Here is a 14,663-nt window from a genome sequence, read left to right on the forward strand (position 1 = left end):
TGCATGCATTTTCTTGAGAATTTCGTTAGGCCATTGTTTCTGATAGCTGAGTAGTACTCCATTGTGTAAATGTACCACAATTTTTGTATCCATTCATCTACTGAAGGACATCTGGGTTCTTTCCAGCTTCTGGCTATTATAAATAGAGCTGCAATGAACATTGTGGTGCATGTATCTTTGTTGTATGTTGGAGCATCTCTGGGGTAAATGCCCAGAACTGGTATAGCTGGTTCTTCAGGTAGTACTATGTCCATTTTTCTGAGGAACCGCCAGACTGATTTCCAGAGTGGTTGTATCAGTTTACAACCCCACCAGCAGTGGAGAAGTGTTCCTCTTTCTCCACATCCTCGCCAGCATCTATTGTCATCTGAGTTTTGGATCTTGGCCAATCTGACTGGTGTGAGGTGGAATCTCAGGGTTGTTTTGATTTGCATTTCCCTGATGGCTAAGGATGTTGAGCACTTCCTTAGATGTTTCTCAGCCATTCGATATTCCTCGATTGAGAACTTTTTGTTTAAGTCTGTACCCCATTTTTTTAATAGGGTTGTTTGATTCTCTGGTATCTTGCTTTTTGAGTTCTTTGTATACCTTGAATATTAGGCCTCTATCTGATGTGGGGTTGGTAAATATCTTTTCCCACTATGTTGGCTGCCGTTTTGTTTTCATGATAGTGTCTTTAGTCTTACAGAAACTTTGCAATCTCATTATGTCCCATTTGTCAATCTTTGATCTTACAGCTCAAGCTATTGGTGTTCTGTTTAGGAAATTTTCTCCTGTGCCTATGAGTTCTAAGGTTTTCCCTACTTTCTCATCTAATAGTTTCAGTGTACCTGGTTTAATGTGGAGATCTTTGATCCACTTGGACTTGAACTTTGTACAAGGAGATGAGAAAGGGTCTATTTTCATTCTTCTGCATGCTGAGTGCCAGTTGGACCAACACCATTTGTTGAATAGGCTGTCATTTTTCCATTGAATGTTTACAGCTCCTTTGTCAAAAATCAGGTGACCATATACATGAGGGCTCATTTCTGGATCTTCTATTCTATTCCATTGATCCACATGCCTATTTCTGTACCAGTACCATGCAGTTTTCAGCACAATTGCCTTGTAATATAGCTTGAGGTCAAGGATAGTGATTCCCGCAGATGGTTTCTTGTTGAGGATTGATTTAGCTATTCTAGGTCTTCTGTTATTCCAAATGAAATTGCACATTGCTCTTTCCAACTCAGTGAAAAACTGGGTTGGAATTTTGATGGGGATTGCATTGAATCTGTAGATTGCTTTTGGTAAGATGGCCATTTTTAAAATGTTGATCCTTTCAATCCATGAGCATGGGAGATCTTTCCATTTTTTGAGGTCTTCCTCGATTTCCTTCTTTAGAGTTTTGAAGTTCTTGTCATACAGTTCCTTCACTTGCTTAGTTAGAGTCACACCAAGGTATTTCATAGTTTTTGTGACTATTGTGAAGGGTATCTTTTTCCTAATTTCTTTCTCCACATGTTTGTCCTTTGAATATAGAAAGGCTACTGATTTGTTTGAGTTAATTTTATATCTGGCCACCTTGCTGAACTTCTTTATCAGCTGTAGAAGTTCTCTGGTGGAATTTGTGGAGTCGCTTAAGTACACTATCATGTCATCTGCGAATAGTGATGTTTTTACTTCTTCCTTTCCAATTTGTATCCCTTTGATTTTCTTTTGCTGTCTAATTGCTCTGGCCTGGACTTCCAGTTCTATGTTAAATAGGTAGGGGGAGAGTGGGCAGCCTTGTCGAGTCCCTGATTTTAGTGTGATTGCTTCAAGTTTCCCACCGTTAAGTTTGATGTTGGCTGTTGGTTTTCTGTATATTACTTTTATTATGTTTAGGTATGGGCCTTGGATTCCTGTTCTTTCCAAGACTTTTAACATGAATGGGTGTTAAATTTTGTCAAATGCTTTCTCAGCATCTAGTGAGATGACCATGTGGTTTTTTTCTTTGAGTTTGTTTATATGGTGGATTACATTGATGGATTTCCTTATATTAAACCATCCCTGCATCCCAGGGATGAAGCCTACTTGATCATGGTGAATGATCATTTTGATGTGTTCTTGGATTTGGTTTGCAAGGATTTTGTTGAGTATTTTTGCATCAATGTTCATAAGTGAGATTGGTCTGAGGTTCTCTTTTCTTGTAGGGTCTCTATGTGGTTTAGGAATGAGGGTTATTGTAGCCTCAAAAAATGAGTTATGTAGTTTTCCATCTGATTCCATTTTGTGGAATAGTTTGGAGAGTACTGGTATTAGGTTGTCAATAAATGTCTGATAAAATTCTGCACTAAACCCATCTGAACCTGGGCTTTTTTTTTTTTTTTTGGTTGGGAGGCTTTTGATGACTGCCTCTATTTCTTTAGGTGTTATGAGATTATTTAGATGGTTTACCTGGTCCTGATTTAACTTTAGTATCTTGTATCTGTCTAGGAATTCATCCACTTCCTCCAGATTTTCCAGCTTTGTTGAGTATAGGCTTTTGTAGTATGATCTGATGATTTCTTGAATTTCCTCAGTTTCAGTTGTTATTTTTCCACTTTCCTTTCTGATTTTGTTAATTTGGATACACTCTCTCTTTGCCCTCTTGTTAGTCTGGCTAAGGGTTTATCAATCTTGTTGATTTTCTCAAAGAACCAGCTCTTGGTTTTGTTGATTCTTTCAATGGTTCTTTTTGTTTCTATTTGGTTGATTTCTGCCCTAAGTTTGATTATTTCTTGCCGTCTTCTCCTCTTAGGTGTATCTGCTTCCTTTTGTTCTAGAGCTTTTAGCTGTGCTGTCAGGTTGCTGATGTGAGCTCTCTCCAGTTTCTTTGTGGAAGCACTCAGAGCCATGAGTTTTCCTCTCAATACTGATTTCATTGCATCCCATAGGTTTGGGTGTGTTGTGTTTTCGTTTTCATTGAATTCTAAAAAATCCTTAATTTCTTTCTTTATTTCTTTTTTGACCCTGCTATCGTTTAATAGAGCATTGTTTAGTTTCCATGTGTATGTGGGCTTTTTGTTGTCTTTGTTGTTGTTAAAGACCAACCTTAGACCATGGTGATCTGAGAGGATGCATGGGAGTATTTCAATCTTCTTATATCTATTGAGGCTCGTTTTGTGACCAATTATCTGTTCAATTTTTGAGAAGGTGCCATGAGGTGCTGAGAAGGTGCATTCTTTTTTTTATTAATTAATTAACCTATTAATTCCAGTTGATTTCTAACCTCTGCTAGTTTTACAGTATCCTTGTTCAGTTTTTGTTTCCCTGATCTGTCCATTGGTGAGAATGGGGTATTGAGGTCTCCCACTATTATTGTGTGGGGCACAATGTATTTTTTGAGCTTTAGTAGGGTTTCTTTCATGAATATCGGTGCTTTTGTATTTGGAGCATATATGTTAAGGATTGAGAGTTCCTCCTGACACATTTTCCCTGTGATGAGTAAAAAATGTCCTTCCTTATCTTTTTTGATAACTTTTGGTTGAAAATCTACTTTATTCGATATTAGAATGGCCACTCCAGCTTGCTTCTTGGGGCCATTTGCTTGGAAGGTTTTTTCCCACCCTTTTACTCTGAGATAGTGTCTGTCTTTGTCTCTGAAATGAATTTCTGGTATGCACCAAATTGCTGGGTTTTGTTTATGTATCCAGTCTGATAGCCTGTCTTTTTATTGGAGAATTGAGTCCATTTATGTTAACAGATATCAAGGAATAGTGGTTGCTGTTTCCTGCTATTTTTGCTTTTGGAGGTTGAATTTTACCTGTATGTCTTTCTTCTTTTGGTTTTTTTTTGCTTAGGAGTTTTCTTGTTTTTATTAGGATGTAGTTCCCCTTGTTGTAATCAGTTTTCCACCTATAATTCGTTGTAGTGTTGGGTTTGTTGTCAGATATTGTGTAAATTTAGTTTTGTCTTGGAATATTTTAGTTTCTCCATCTATGGTGACTGATAGTTTTGCTGGGTATAGCAGCTTTGGCTGGCACCTGTGCTCTCTTAGGGTCTGCATGATGTCTGTCCAGGCTCTTCTAGCTTTCATAGTCTCTGTTGAGAAATCGGGTGTGATTCTGATTGGTCTGCCTTTACATGTTACATGGCCTTTTCCCCTTACTGCTTTTAATATTTTTTCTTTACTTTGGGCACTTGGCGTTTTGACTATTATGTGTCAGGAAGAATTTCTTTTCTGGTCCACTCTATTTGAAGTTCGGTAGGCTTGTTTTATGCTCATGGTCATCTCATTCTTAAGGGTTGGGAAGTTTTCTTCTATGATTTTGTTGAAGATATTTACTGTGCCTCTTAGTTGATATTCTTCGCTCTCTTCTGTTCCTATTATCCTTAGGTTTGGTCTTCTCATTGTGACCTGGATTTCCTGGACATTTTGGGTTAGGAGATTTTTGGTTTTTGCTTCTTCTCTGACTGTTTTGTCTATGTTTTCAATGTTGTCTTCGGTCCCCGAGATTCTCTCTTCCATCTCTTGTAGTCTGTTGGAAATGCTTGCTTCTGTGACTCCTGATTTCTTTTTTAGGTGTTCCACCTCTAGGGTTATCTCTTTTAGTGTTTTCTTTATTGTGTCAATTTCCATTTTAAATTCCTTCTTCCATTCCTTCATCTCTTTGGTTCTGCTTTCCTCTAGTTCTTTGAGTTCTTTGAGTGTTTTTCTTGTTTCCTCTTTAAAAGCTTCTAATTCTTTATGCTTTTCCTCTCGTTCTTGTTTAAGGATCTCTATCATCGTCTTGAGGTATGATTTTAGGTCTGCGTCTTCTTTTTCTAGTGTGTTTGGTATTCCGTTGTTTGCTGTGATGGGAGAGCTGGGTACTGGTGTTGCCAGGTTGTCTTGGTTTCCCTGGGGTATGTTCTTTCCCTTTCCTCTTGCCATATTGTTGTCAGTCTTGTGTCCCTGGCTCACTGCTGGCTCACTGCTGTTCCTGGTGGCGGGTGGTTGGAGTGCTTGTTCCTCACACTGTGTTGTCCAGCTGGGAATAGCCCGATGCAGGGTTACTGATTCCCTGTAGCAAGCTGGGGCGGGGAGGGAGAACCGGGTACTGCAATTTTTTGCATGCTCGGCAGAAATCTCTCTGCACCCCAGCTAGTCGGAATGTCTCCTCGACAGTCCTGTGTTCCTGACTCACCGCTGGCTCACTGCTGTTCCTGGTGGTGGGTGGTCTGAGTGCAGTTCCTGGAGCAAGCTGAGGCGGGGAGGGGGAACTGGGTGACCGCACGCTGGCTCACCGAATTTTTTTTTTCTGTGTAAATTTACTTTACCATTCTTCTTACCCACTTTTTCATTTCATCTTTTCTTTCTCTTTTTAAGTGCTAGATACTCAACACAAAACTTTTTACATACTAGACAAGAATTTTAGCACTGAACCTGCCACCTGTTCCCCCGTCTGTGTGTGTGTGTGTGTGCATGAGCGAGTGCACACATGCACAAGTGTGTGTTTCCTATATACCAGTATACCACTTTTTCCTTCAAGAAGTTTATATAACACTGAAAACAAAGAAGACATATAAACTGTCACTTTCCTGGCTCCTGTTGTTAATAATCTCCATATGGTCTTTTAGGTTCCCCCCAAAATATCCTCCACACAGCTGCAAAGAATTATCTCACTGCAACACAGGACCAGTCAAGGCGTGCCTGTTTTAAAATCTTGTGTGGCTTCTTATAACCAGTACAGGCAAACCCAGCACTCCAGCCTACCTGACCAATGGGCTTCCATCTCATCTCCCCAGGCACTTCCTATGCTTCCAGACAATACATAACTCTCCAAACAGTTCCCATACACGCCTGTATAATCTGCAGTAGGCAGTATAAAACTTGTTCCTCTGTCACCACCAACTTTAAAATCCTGAGCCTTCTTGAAGTGATGCAGAAATTGGCTCAATTTTTTCTTTTTTTGGTCCCACATTTCTTTCTTTTACTGTGACAAAGACCATTAGCAAAAACAACTTGGGGAAAAAAGCGTTAATTGGGATTATGTGTCCAATCACTGTCCATCACTGATGGAAGTCAGGGCAGGAACTCAAGCACAGCAGAAACCTGGAGGCAGGAGTTGATACAGAGGCCATGGAGGGATGTTGCTTACTGGCTTGCTCTTTGTGGCTTGCTCAGTTTACTTTCTTAAACCACCCAGGACCACCAGCCCAGGAATGGCTCTTCTATATGGGTCCTCTCACGTCAATCATTAATTAAGACAAATGTACCCACAGACTTACCTATGGGTTGACTTAATGAAGCCAGTCCTTCAAGTAAGGTTTCCTACCAACAGATGGTCCTAGCTTCTGTCAAGATGATAAATTATAACCAGCACACTTTGTTATTGTGGTATTTTAAATAAGAGATGTACTCCACTATCTTGGGCATTTGGGTACTTGGTCCCTCCGTAGGCAAATAGCATTGTTTGGAGAGGTTTAATAGGCACAGACTTGGTGAAGGAAGATTACCACGAGAAATCATTTGGAGAGTTTAAAGACTCTGACCCCTGTAGTTCACACTCTCGGCTCTGTGCTTTAGGAGTAAGGTGTGTGAGTTCTTATCTTTCTGTTCTCCTCCCCAACCCTGCTGCTTGTTCCCATGCTCACCCCCACCACCCCACCCCCAGCAGCCATCACTGGACTCTAACCCTCCGGAATTGTAAGCCAAAATAAACTAATTCTTCTGTAAACTAATTCTTGGTCTTGATATTTTATCCTAACAGAAATGAACTAATACAGCCTTGCGTTTAAGAACAATTTTTATCTGTACAGGAAGGTCACTTTCTTTGCCCAACCATGAATCCTCAGTACAAATAAATGAGGAAAACAGAACTCAGCTGCCCAATCAAATGAACTGAATCAACCTTGAGTTAATGCAGATGTTCTTCCTGTTCTGTACCCCTTTTATACAGCTCCTCTCATTGTGGTGACCCCCAACAATAAAATTATTTCATTGCTCGCTTCAGTGCTGCATATCCTAAATTGGAACAGTACAGAGAAGATTAGCATGACCTCTGCACAAGGATGACATGCAACTTCGTGAAACATTCCATATTTTCCTGTGTCCAGTTCTGCAATGACTTGATGCACCAGGGTGGGTTGGAACCCAAGGGGGCCTCCCTGCACTTGGAGGAGGAGAAAAGGAGAGAGGGAGGGGCTGGGAGCACTGAGAGGAGCAGCTGGGATCAGGATGTAAAGTGAATAAATGATGGGAAAATTATTTCATTGCTACTTCACAACTGGGACTTTGCTACGGCTGTGAACCATGATGTAAATATCTGGTATGCAGGACATCTGCTGTGTGACTCCTGTGAAAGGGTCGTTTGACCTCCCACAGGGATCGAGACCCACAGATTAAGAAGCACTACCACAGATCTTCCCATTTGCCAGACTTCCTCCTCCAACCCTGTCTCCTGGTTAACCAAAACAATTACAGAGGTGCCTGGCAAGTCATAGTTAGGAAAACACATTAGTCATCAAAGTTGTTATCACAATGGTTATTAACACCTACCTGACTTCCGAAACAGCACACTAAACCCAGGATTCCAAGTCATTACAGTAACAGTAATGACAAGTCACATGCTGGCTATCTCCAGAGCACAGAGGACAAATCGGTGAGCAGCGTGTTAGCCTTCTTTGGAAACATCCTCCTCTGAACACTTTCACATCATCCTCCTGAGGGTGCAGCGGTGCTTTCCCGGCTCCTCAACGGCAGGGAGATTTTGTCCCCAAAGACTTTGTCTGAAGTGGATTCTCTCACCAACATGTTGCTTCTTTTCCAGGAATATGCTCCTTCCGTCTCTTCGTTCAAATCTGCTAAAGGGGCGAAGGTTGTAACTTGTGTAACACACTTGCCTGGCTTGCAGACGACCTTGGGTTCAGTCCTCTGCATGCTAGGAAGTGAATCTCAGTTCATCTTATTTCAAACCCCATGTTCTTAAATATTGCACCATAGAAACTGATTCCAAAGGCTTGGAGAGACTTTCCTTCAAACGTGCAGGAATCTGGGGCCCGGATCCATTCAACATTCAAAAGAGGTCAAGTAGCAAACCTGCCATAGATGCTTTGTTAACTGCTTCAGCTGTGGTCACTTTGTACCTCTTCTACAGCAGCTTGCTTTCCCTGAGTTATTATTACAGTCAGCTGTGTGCATTTGTTTTAAAGGGGTTCGTATTATGTCTTACTCTGTATAGCACAGGGCCTTCCTTGTGTGTGTGTGTGTGTGTGTGTGTGTATGTACATATATATATATATATAATTATATATATATTTTATATATATATATAAAATATATATATAATTTTGTGGGGAGTCCTGGCTATCTATAAAGAGCCTACAAACAAAAATAATCTACCTACATAAAGCAAGTATATAGGAGAGGCACATGCTTCACTAACTTATTAATAAATAATTCACTGCTTCATAAAACATCATACAGTCAAACTTTCAGAAAACAGGACAAAAAGTTTGCGCACCTTGTTCTGATTTTAATGGTTGACTCTTTTTCTTCTAGTACGTTATTAGGTAACAGCTTCTATTTCCAAAACATGGCATTAGAGGGAAAAAGGTAAAGACGAGGGAGCAGAGGCCCTTGGCATACAGTCGTCACTGCGTATAAATAAAAAATAAAAAGCTTCAAGCCCCAGCATTTTCGTTCCAGATGCACATGTATGTTCACCATATCCTCTGGCATCCTAGGATGCTGAAAAGTGAGAGGCAAGCCGAAGATCAAGAACTACACTTCCCATGAAGCCGTTCTTTGGCACGCAACCCGGGCCATGACGTCGTTGCCATGGCAACCCAGGAGCCTGCATTCTCTGGCCCAACTAGGAGCTTGCGGCCCTCCAGGCTCAGGGTTGTTCCCCACGTGGAGCCCAGGACATCTGGGGCGGCGCAGCCACCATGCCCAGGTATTGCTGAACCGGCCAGCGGGACTCTCACGACCTCCCCTCTTTCCCACCAGGATAGGGAAGGGACACGGATGGGTGGAGCGGAGGTACCCAGCCCTGGCGCTGTGGGCAGGACTATGGGGCTGGACAACAACAGTATCTCGCTGTCACTACCCCCATCCCTAACCCCCACCCTCCCCCACACCCAGACCTAGAGCTTGAAGATTCTATAACAAACTAGTAAAGTAGGCTATTAAGAAACTTCATCCATTCGCTGATTGCAAATGACGTCTTTTGAGAGCCACATGCTGTTGCCGGCCTGGCATGGTGGTGAACCCGACCACAGTCTCTTCTCCAGAGGGCCCTGCCTGGTGGTGCAGGGCTTCTGTTCTTCACAGGAAAGTGCAACATCTCCTGGAAGGCGCAGGGTTGGGGGGTCTTGATGGCTGTGGGATACATTTGAACTCTTCATTTCTACAAGTTTCTTTAAAGTACCCGAACCTCCGAATGGCCTACAAAGATGTCAGGGAGAGGGACAAGGGTCCACCAGAGCGCAGTATAGATCTTTCACCCCTTTCTGGATCAGAGGCACGAGCTGCAGTAGAGTTTATGAAGTTCACAGTTGGAACTGAGTCAGCTTTGCACCGCCTTCTCTTGGTTACTCTAGTGAAGCTATGGGTGCAGGGGCTTTGTTAGTTTGTTTTGTTTTTTGGCAGCTTGAAGAACCCGTTCCTTTTACTGGATACTTGAGAGACAGATGATCGTATTTGGGGGGATGGTGTGTAAACAGCAACCAGATGGGCACAGAATGCCTGGCTTTTGAAATAAAAGAGTTCCGTTTATTCGGGATTTCGGTTTTCACTTTTGTTTTTTTGTTTTGATGTTTCAAAATACTCTCGTTTTGTTTGTGGGTTCAATAAACTGAACTCAGAGCCTGATGCATGTGAAGCAGGCACGGTAGCTGCTTTAACATTATCATCAGCCCTGATTCACGTTCTAGTCTGGTAATAATTATAGACCATTGATAGCTTCTGTAGTTTAAAAGGCCAGGGCCTAAAACTAAATGGACAGTGACAATCACTGCGGCCCCAAAAACAGACATTCTTTTTTTTCTCTTTTAATTGACATTTCAAAGACAAAGAAACAGATTGGAGCCTGAGGATTAACATAGTTGCTCAACAAATACTTGGGTAGGACTGGAAGAAGGCTCAATACATAAAGTGATGTTTAAGCATGGGGACCTGAGTTGGTAAATGTGAGGTGCAGGACACATGTCTGTAAACTCGGGACACGGAGGGGTGAAGACAGGAGACTCCATAGAGCTTGGGGACAGCTAGTCTCCCCAGGAGGGCAAATAGGCATTCATGCATTCTCTCTGCTCTTTTTTTTTTTTTAAAGATTTGTTTATTTTATGTATATGAGTACACTGTATAGCTGACAGACACACCAGAACATCAGATCCCATTACAGATGGTTGTGAGCCACCATGTGGTTGCTGGGAATTGAACTCAGGACCTCTGGAAGAGCAGCTAGTGCTCTAACCACTGAGCAATCTCTCCAGCCCCTTCTCTCTGCTCTTGATAGGGTGTGTGACTGCCTGAGACAAGCTGCTGCCATAACCCACCTGCTTGCCTGGACTCCTGGAATTGGGAAGCAAACCCTTGCTTTGCTGGCTGTCACAGCAGAGGAATGGATTATCACAGCGGAGCGCTAGAGTGCTCCGTTTTTAAATGTCGCTATTCTTCAAGAGCCAATTCCAGGTGGAAACAGAAAACATCCTTTGGCCTTTTACCTAGTGATTGACTCTCAGGAAATAGCATCTTTATGTCTCTGCCGGAAATAAATGTTCCTAAGGATTCCTTCTGTTCCTCTACCGTTGGCTTTTCTACCCCTGCAGTGAAACTCTCTGGGAGATCGCAAACGCTGAGGTAGAGAAAAGGAGAAGCCAGGGAAGCGAAGGGGATGGAGCTGAAATCGGAGAAAAATCTGTTTTCTTCATCGGCAGTAAAAATGGGGTAATGCTTTTAATATGTTTCAGTTTTCACAACTTAGCAATCAGTGACAAGTTTTACCTTAATACACTGATTAAATGTACATATTCTCAGCTCAAATGTTCAGCCTGATTTAAGCAGAAATTAGAAAGAGCTTACTCATTGATTAGGGGAGAGTTATAACTGTGAACAAAATGCTTGGAAGACTTTTAACTATTTTTACATCATAATTTCACAGTTGTGCCTTCTGCTTTGATTGCATATAAAAGCCAGGGTCCTCTGAAGTCTGTGAGTCAGCACCTCAGTAAATCAGTCTCTTAGCGGCTTTCATGCTGTGGACTCAGTGACTTCACTGTGAAGGAACAATTGACCCGTGTTAGTGATGATGTTAGAGAATTAGTCATTGTGGAAGGTGTGAGGACAATGAGGTGGTATGTCCCATCCTCTGTGAGGTCAACCAACTATACGGAAAACGTGGGATGTGGCCACCCAGCAAGAGCAGGTGTGTCACATCCCTGCACAGAATCTCTGCATTCAAGGAGGACCTGCAACATTGTCCGCAAAGGGCGGAGGCTTCCGAGCTTCCCAACGCTAGAGCCTGTATAGTAGCGTTGGGTGGTTTCTCTTTGGAGTCACAGTTACTGTTCATTCTCTGAGCTTCATGCTTCTACATGAGACCACTGACAGGCAAAAACTAAGCTCTGAACCAGTGAGGCCGAGAACCCCTCTTTTCTCAGGACCTCCTCAGAATTGCCTCCAATACACCAGATATCCCCATTTGAGGGTTTTACCCTCATTATTATTAAAAATGATATTTACTGGCATAAATGATCATATAGCAAGGAACAAGTTGGGGCTGGAGAAATAGCTGAACAGCACTCACTACTCTTCCAGAGGACCTGGGTTTGAGTCCCATCACCCACATGGCAGCTCATAACTAGCTGTTACACCAGTATCAAGGGACCAGAAGCCTTCTTCTGATCTTCTCAGGCACCAGCCATGTGTGTGTACAGACATATATATGTAGGCAAAACTCCCATGTACATAAAAATTAATAAATAAACAAATAAATAAAAATAAAATTTAAAAAATACATGTTTTGGAAAAAACTAATGCAAATTAAAATAATCAGGATGCAAATTTTATATATAATTTTGTCTGTTGCATTAATGAGTTATATATTAATTAATATATAAAAGATAAACAATTTATGGATAGTAAATGTTTACTCATTGTATTTTCATTTTATTTTTAATTTCTGTTCTTTTTGAATATTTTATTGGCTCACTCACTGCAGTCTTTAATTTAAACCTGCACATGCCCACATAAACACATACATCACAATATACAGACACATAAATAAAATTCTCATGGGGATTATTTTTTACAGTTTTAACCCAACATATTTTATGAGTATTTCACGGGTTTGCCGTTGTGAATAGAGTCATTTTCCTTCTTTTTAATATTTTTATTTAAAAAATATTTTATTTTGTTTGGAGACTGTCACTACTACATGTAGCCCAGGCTAGCCTTGAACATGCCTTAACTTCCCAGGGGCTGGAGTTACTACACCAGTGGCTATAATGCTTGGACAGTTTCCTGTTAGGGACAGACACATATATAATAACCAGTGTTAGTCAGTGGTCCAGATAAATTGTGTCATGTGAGATATTCTGAATAAAGGCTATCCAGAATGGCTCTGCCAACACCGCTGACATTAGCCAGGCTCCCTCACTGAATGCCCGTGCCCTGTCCTCCGCCCGTCTCCAGGTCACCTTTGTTCTTGACTGCTTTACCCGGAGGCGGCTTGTTTGGTTCACGTTTGATGTGCGCACACTCCTTTTCGTGGTAGCAATAAGTGTAAACCAGTTTGTAGAGGTCTGTGTGCAGCCGAGGTTGAGGGTCTGTGTTCCGCAGGATGGGGTTCGTGAAAGCTGTCGAGAGTAAGGCCTACTTTAAAAGATAGGAAGCGAGGCTTAGAAGGCAGCGGGAGGAGAGACTATACTATGCACGGAAAAGATTGGTGATCCAGGACAAAAATAAGGACAGCACACCCAAATACAGGGTGACAGTTCGTGTAACTAGCAGAGGTACCATCTGCCAGACTGCATACGCCCGCATAGAAGCACATGCACACGAACTTCCAAAGTACGGTGTGGAAGTCGGCCTGACGAACTATGCCACAGCCTATGGCACCGGCCTGCTGCTGGCCCGCAGGCTTCTGAACAGGTTTGGCACAGACAAGCTCTGTGAAGGCCAAGTGGAGGTGGCTGGAGACGAACACCATGTGGGTAGCCTTGACGGCCAGCCCGGTGCCTTCGCTTGCTATTTGGATGCAGGTCTAGCCCAAATTACAACTGGCAATAAAATTTTGAGGGCCCTGAAGGGAGCTGGGGTTATGACTCTGAAAGCAAGAAGTTCCATGCAGAGGTACATCGTAAGGACATCACAGACCAGAATGTGGCCGACTACGTGTGCTACCTAATGGAGGAAGGCGAAGATGCGTCTAAGAAACAGTTCTCTCAGTACATCAAGAACAGTGTAACTCCAGACATATGGAGGAAATGTATAAGAAAGCTCATGCTGCTATCAGAGAATCCAGTCTCTGAGGAGAAGCCCAAGAGAGAAGTGAAGAAGAAGAAGAGGTGGAATTGTCCCAAAATGTCTCTTGCCCAGAAGAAAGACCGGGTTGCTCAAAAGAAGGCAAACTTCCTCAGAGCTCAGGAATGGGCTGCTGAAAGCTAAAGCAGTTTTTTATGAAGATATTTTTCATAAAGACAATAAACATATTGATCAAGCAAAAAAAAAAGTTTTTGTTCATTTTCCCTAATGTAAATTTTAGCGAGATTTTCTTTTGAAGTCTTAGGAGCACCTCAAGGGGCCAGAACTTTTACAGACAGCACTCTGTGAATAAACACCTGGTTCTGGGTTATTTTGTGAATAAATAAATAGCTGACTAGTTTATTTTGAAAGTTAAAGCAAAGTAAATGCTTCTTCTGTTGTACTTAACAGTGATCACCCTGTCTCAGAGAAGTGGACAACCTTGGGTCCTGGCTCCTTGTTCTCTTTCCAGCCACCCCCCATCCGGCCACGCCCCCACTCAGCTGCGGGCAGGCGCAGTGGGTATCTGCTGAACTCTTTCACAACAGTGAGCAGGAGTGAAGGGCACAGTCTCTCCAGCGAGGGACTTGATGGTGGTACTTGTACAACACACATGGAGATTCTACGAGACAGAGACTGGGGAAATGGTGAAGACCAAGAAGAACTCGGCTCAGCCAGAGAGGCCGAGAGACCTTAGAAGCCTTCATGTTTTTGTTTCTACTGTCATCAGCTCCCTGACAGTTGGGCTTATGTTTCAGAAGTTTCAGCCATCATGGTGGGGAGGGCACAGTGGAACAGAGAAGTTCACGTCATGGCAGCCAGGAGCTAGAAAGAAATACGGAAAGGGGCCAAAGAACATGCCCGGGGTCTACTTCTCCAGCCAGGTGACCTGCCTGATTTTCACAACCTCCTAACAATGCCATTGTGTGATCAGGGGATTAATCCATCTGCGCAGGCAGTCATTACCCCCAAACTCTGACAGTTGGCAATCAAGCACCCAATACTTGAGGCTAGGGAAACATCATTCGAACCATGTCAGCACCTGGGGTGGGGAAGTGCTTGAGAGACAAGAAACAATGAAAAAGCATCAATTCAGAAGAAGGGATCAGGGAGCCTCCTGGGGATCCAGATCTGCAAGTGGAGCAAGCTAGAGTGCTGTCTCCATGGTGGAGAGAAAGTGAGGCTGATCTGATGACGTCAGCACTTGCAGGGA

General features: G+C 42.6%; 1 protein-coding gene and 1 pseudogene across 2 annotated transcripts in view; both read left to right on the top strand.

Annotated features, from left to right (window-relative positions):
- Positions 1–8,805: 8,805 nt before the first annotated feature.
- DYNC2LI1 (dynein cytoplasmic 2 light intermediate chain 1) overlaps positions 8,806–14,663 on the top strand; it is a 32,199-nt gene continuing 26,341 nt past the window's right edge. Inside the window, exons 1-2 of the mRNA XM_080913942.1 lie at positions 8,806–8,879; positions 10,756–10,873. Of these exons, the coding sequence (XP_080770068.1) occupies positions 8,872–8,879; positions 10,756–10,873 (126 nt within the window). The 5' untranslated portion in view covers positions 8,806–8,871. The remainder of the gene's footprint in view (positions 8,880–10,755; positions 10,874–14,663) is intronic.
- Positions 12,768–13,594, top strand: LOC308419292 (large ribosomal subunit protein uL18-like; annotated as a pseudogene). The gene has a single exon. The product of its transcript is annotated as a large ribosomal subunit protein uL18-like (transcript).

Source organism: Micromys minutus (genome assembly GCF_963924665.1).
Source record: "Micromys minutus genome assembly, chromosome: 3".
Classification (NCBI taxonomy): domain Eukaryota; kingdom Metazoa; phylum Chordata; class Mammalia; order Rodentia; family Muridae; genus Micromys; species Micromys minutus.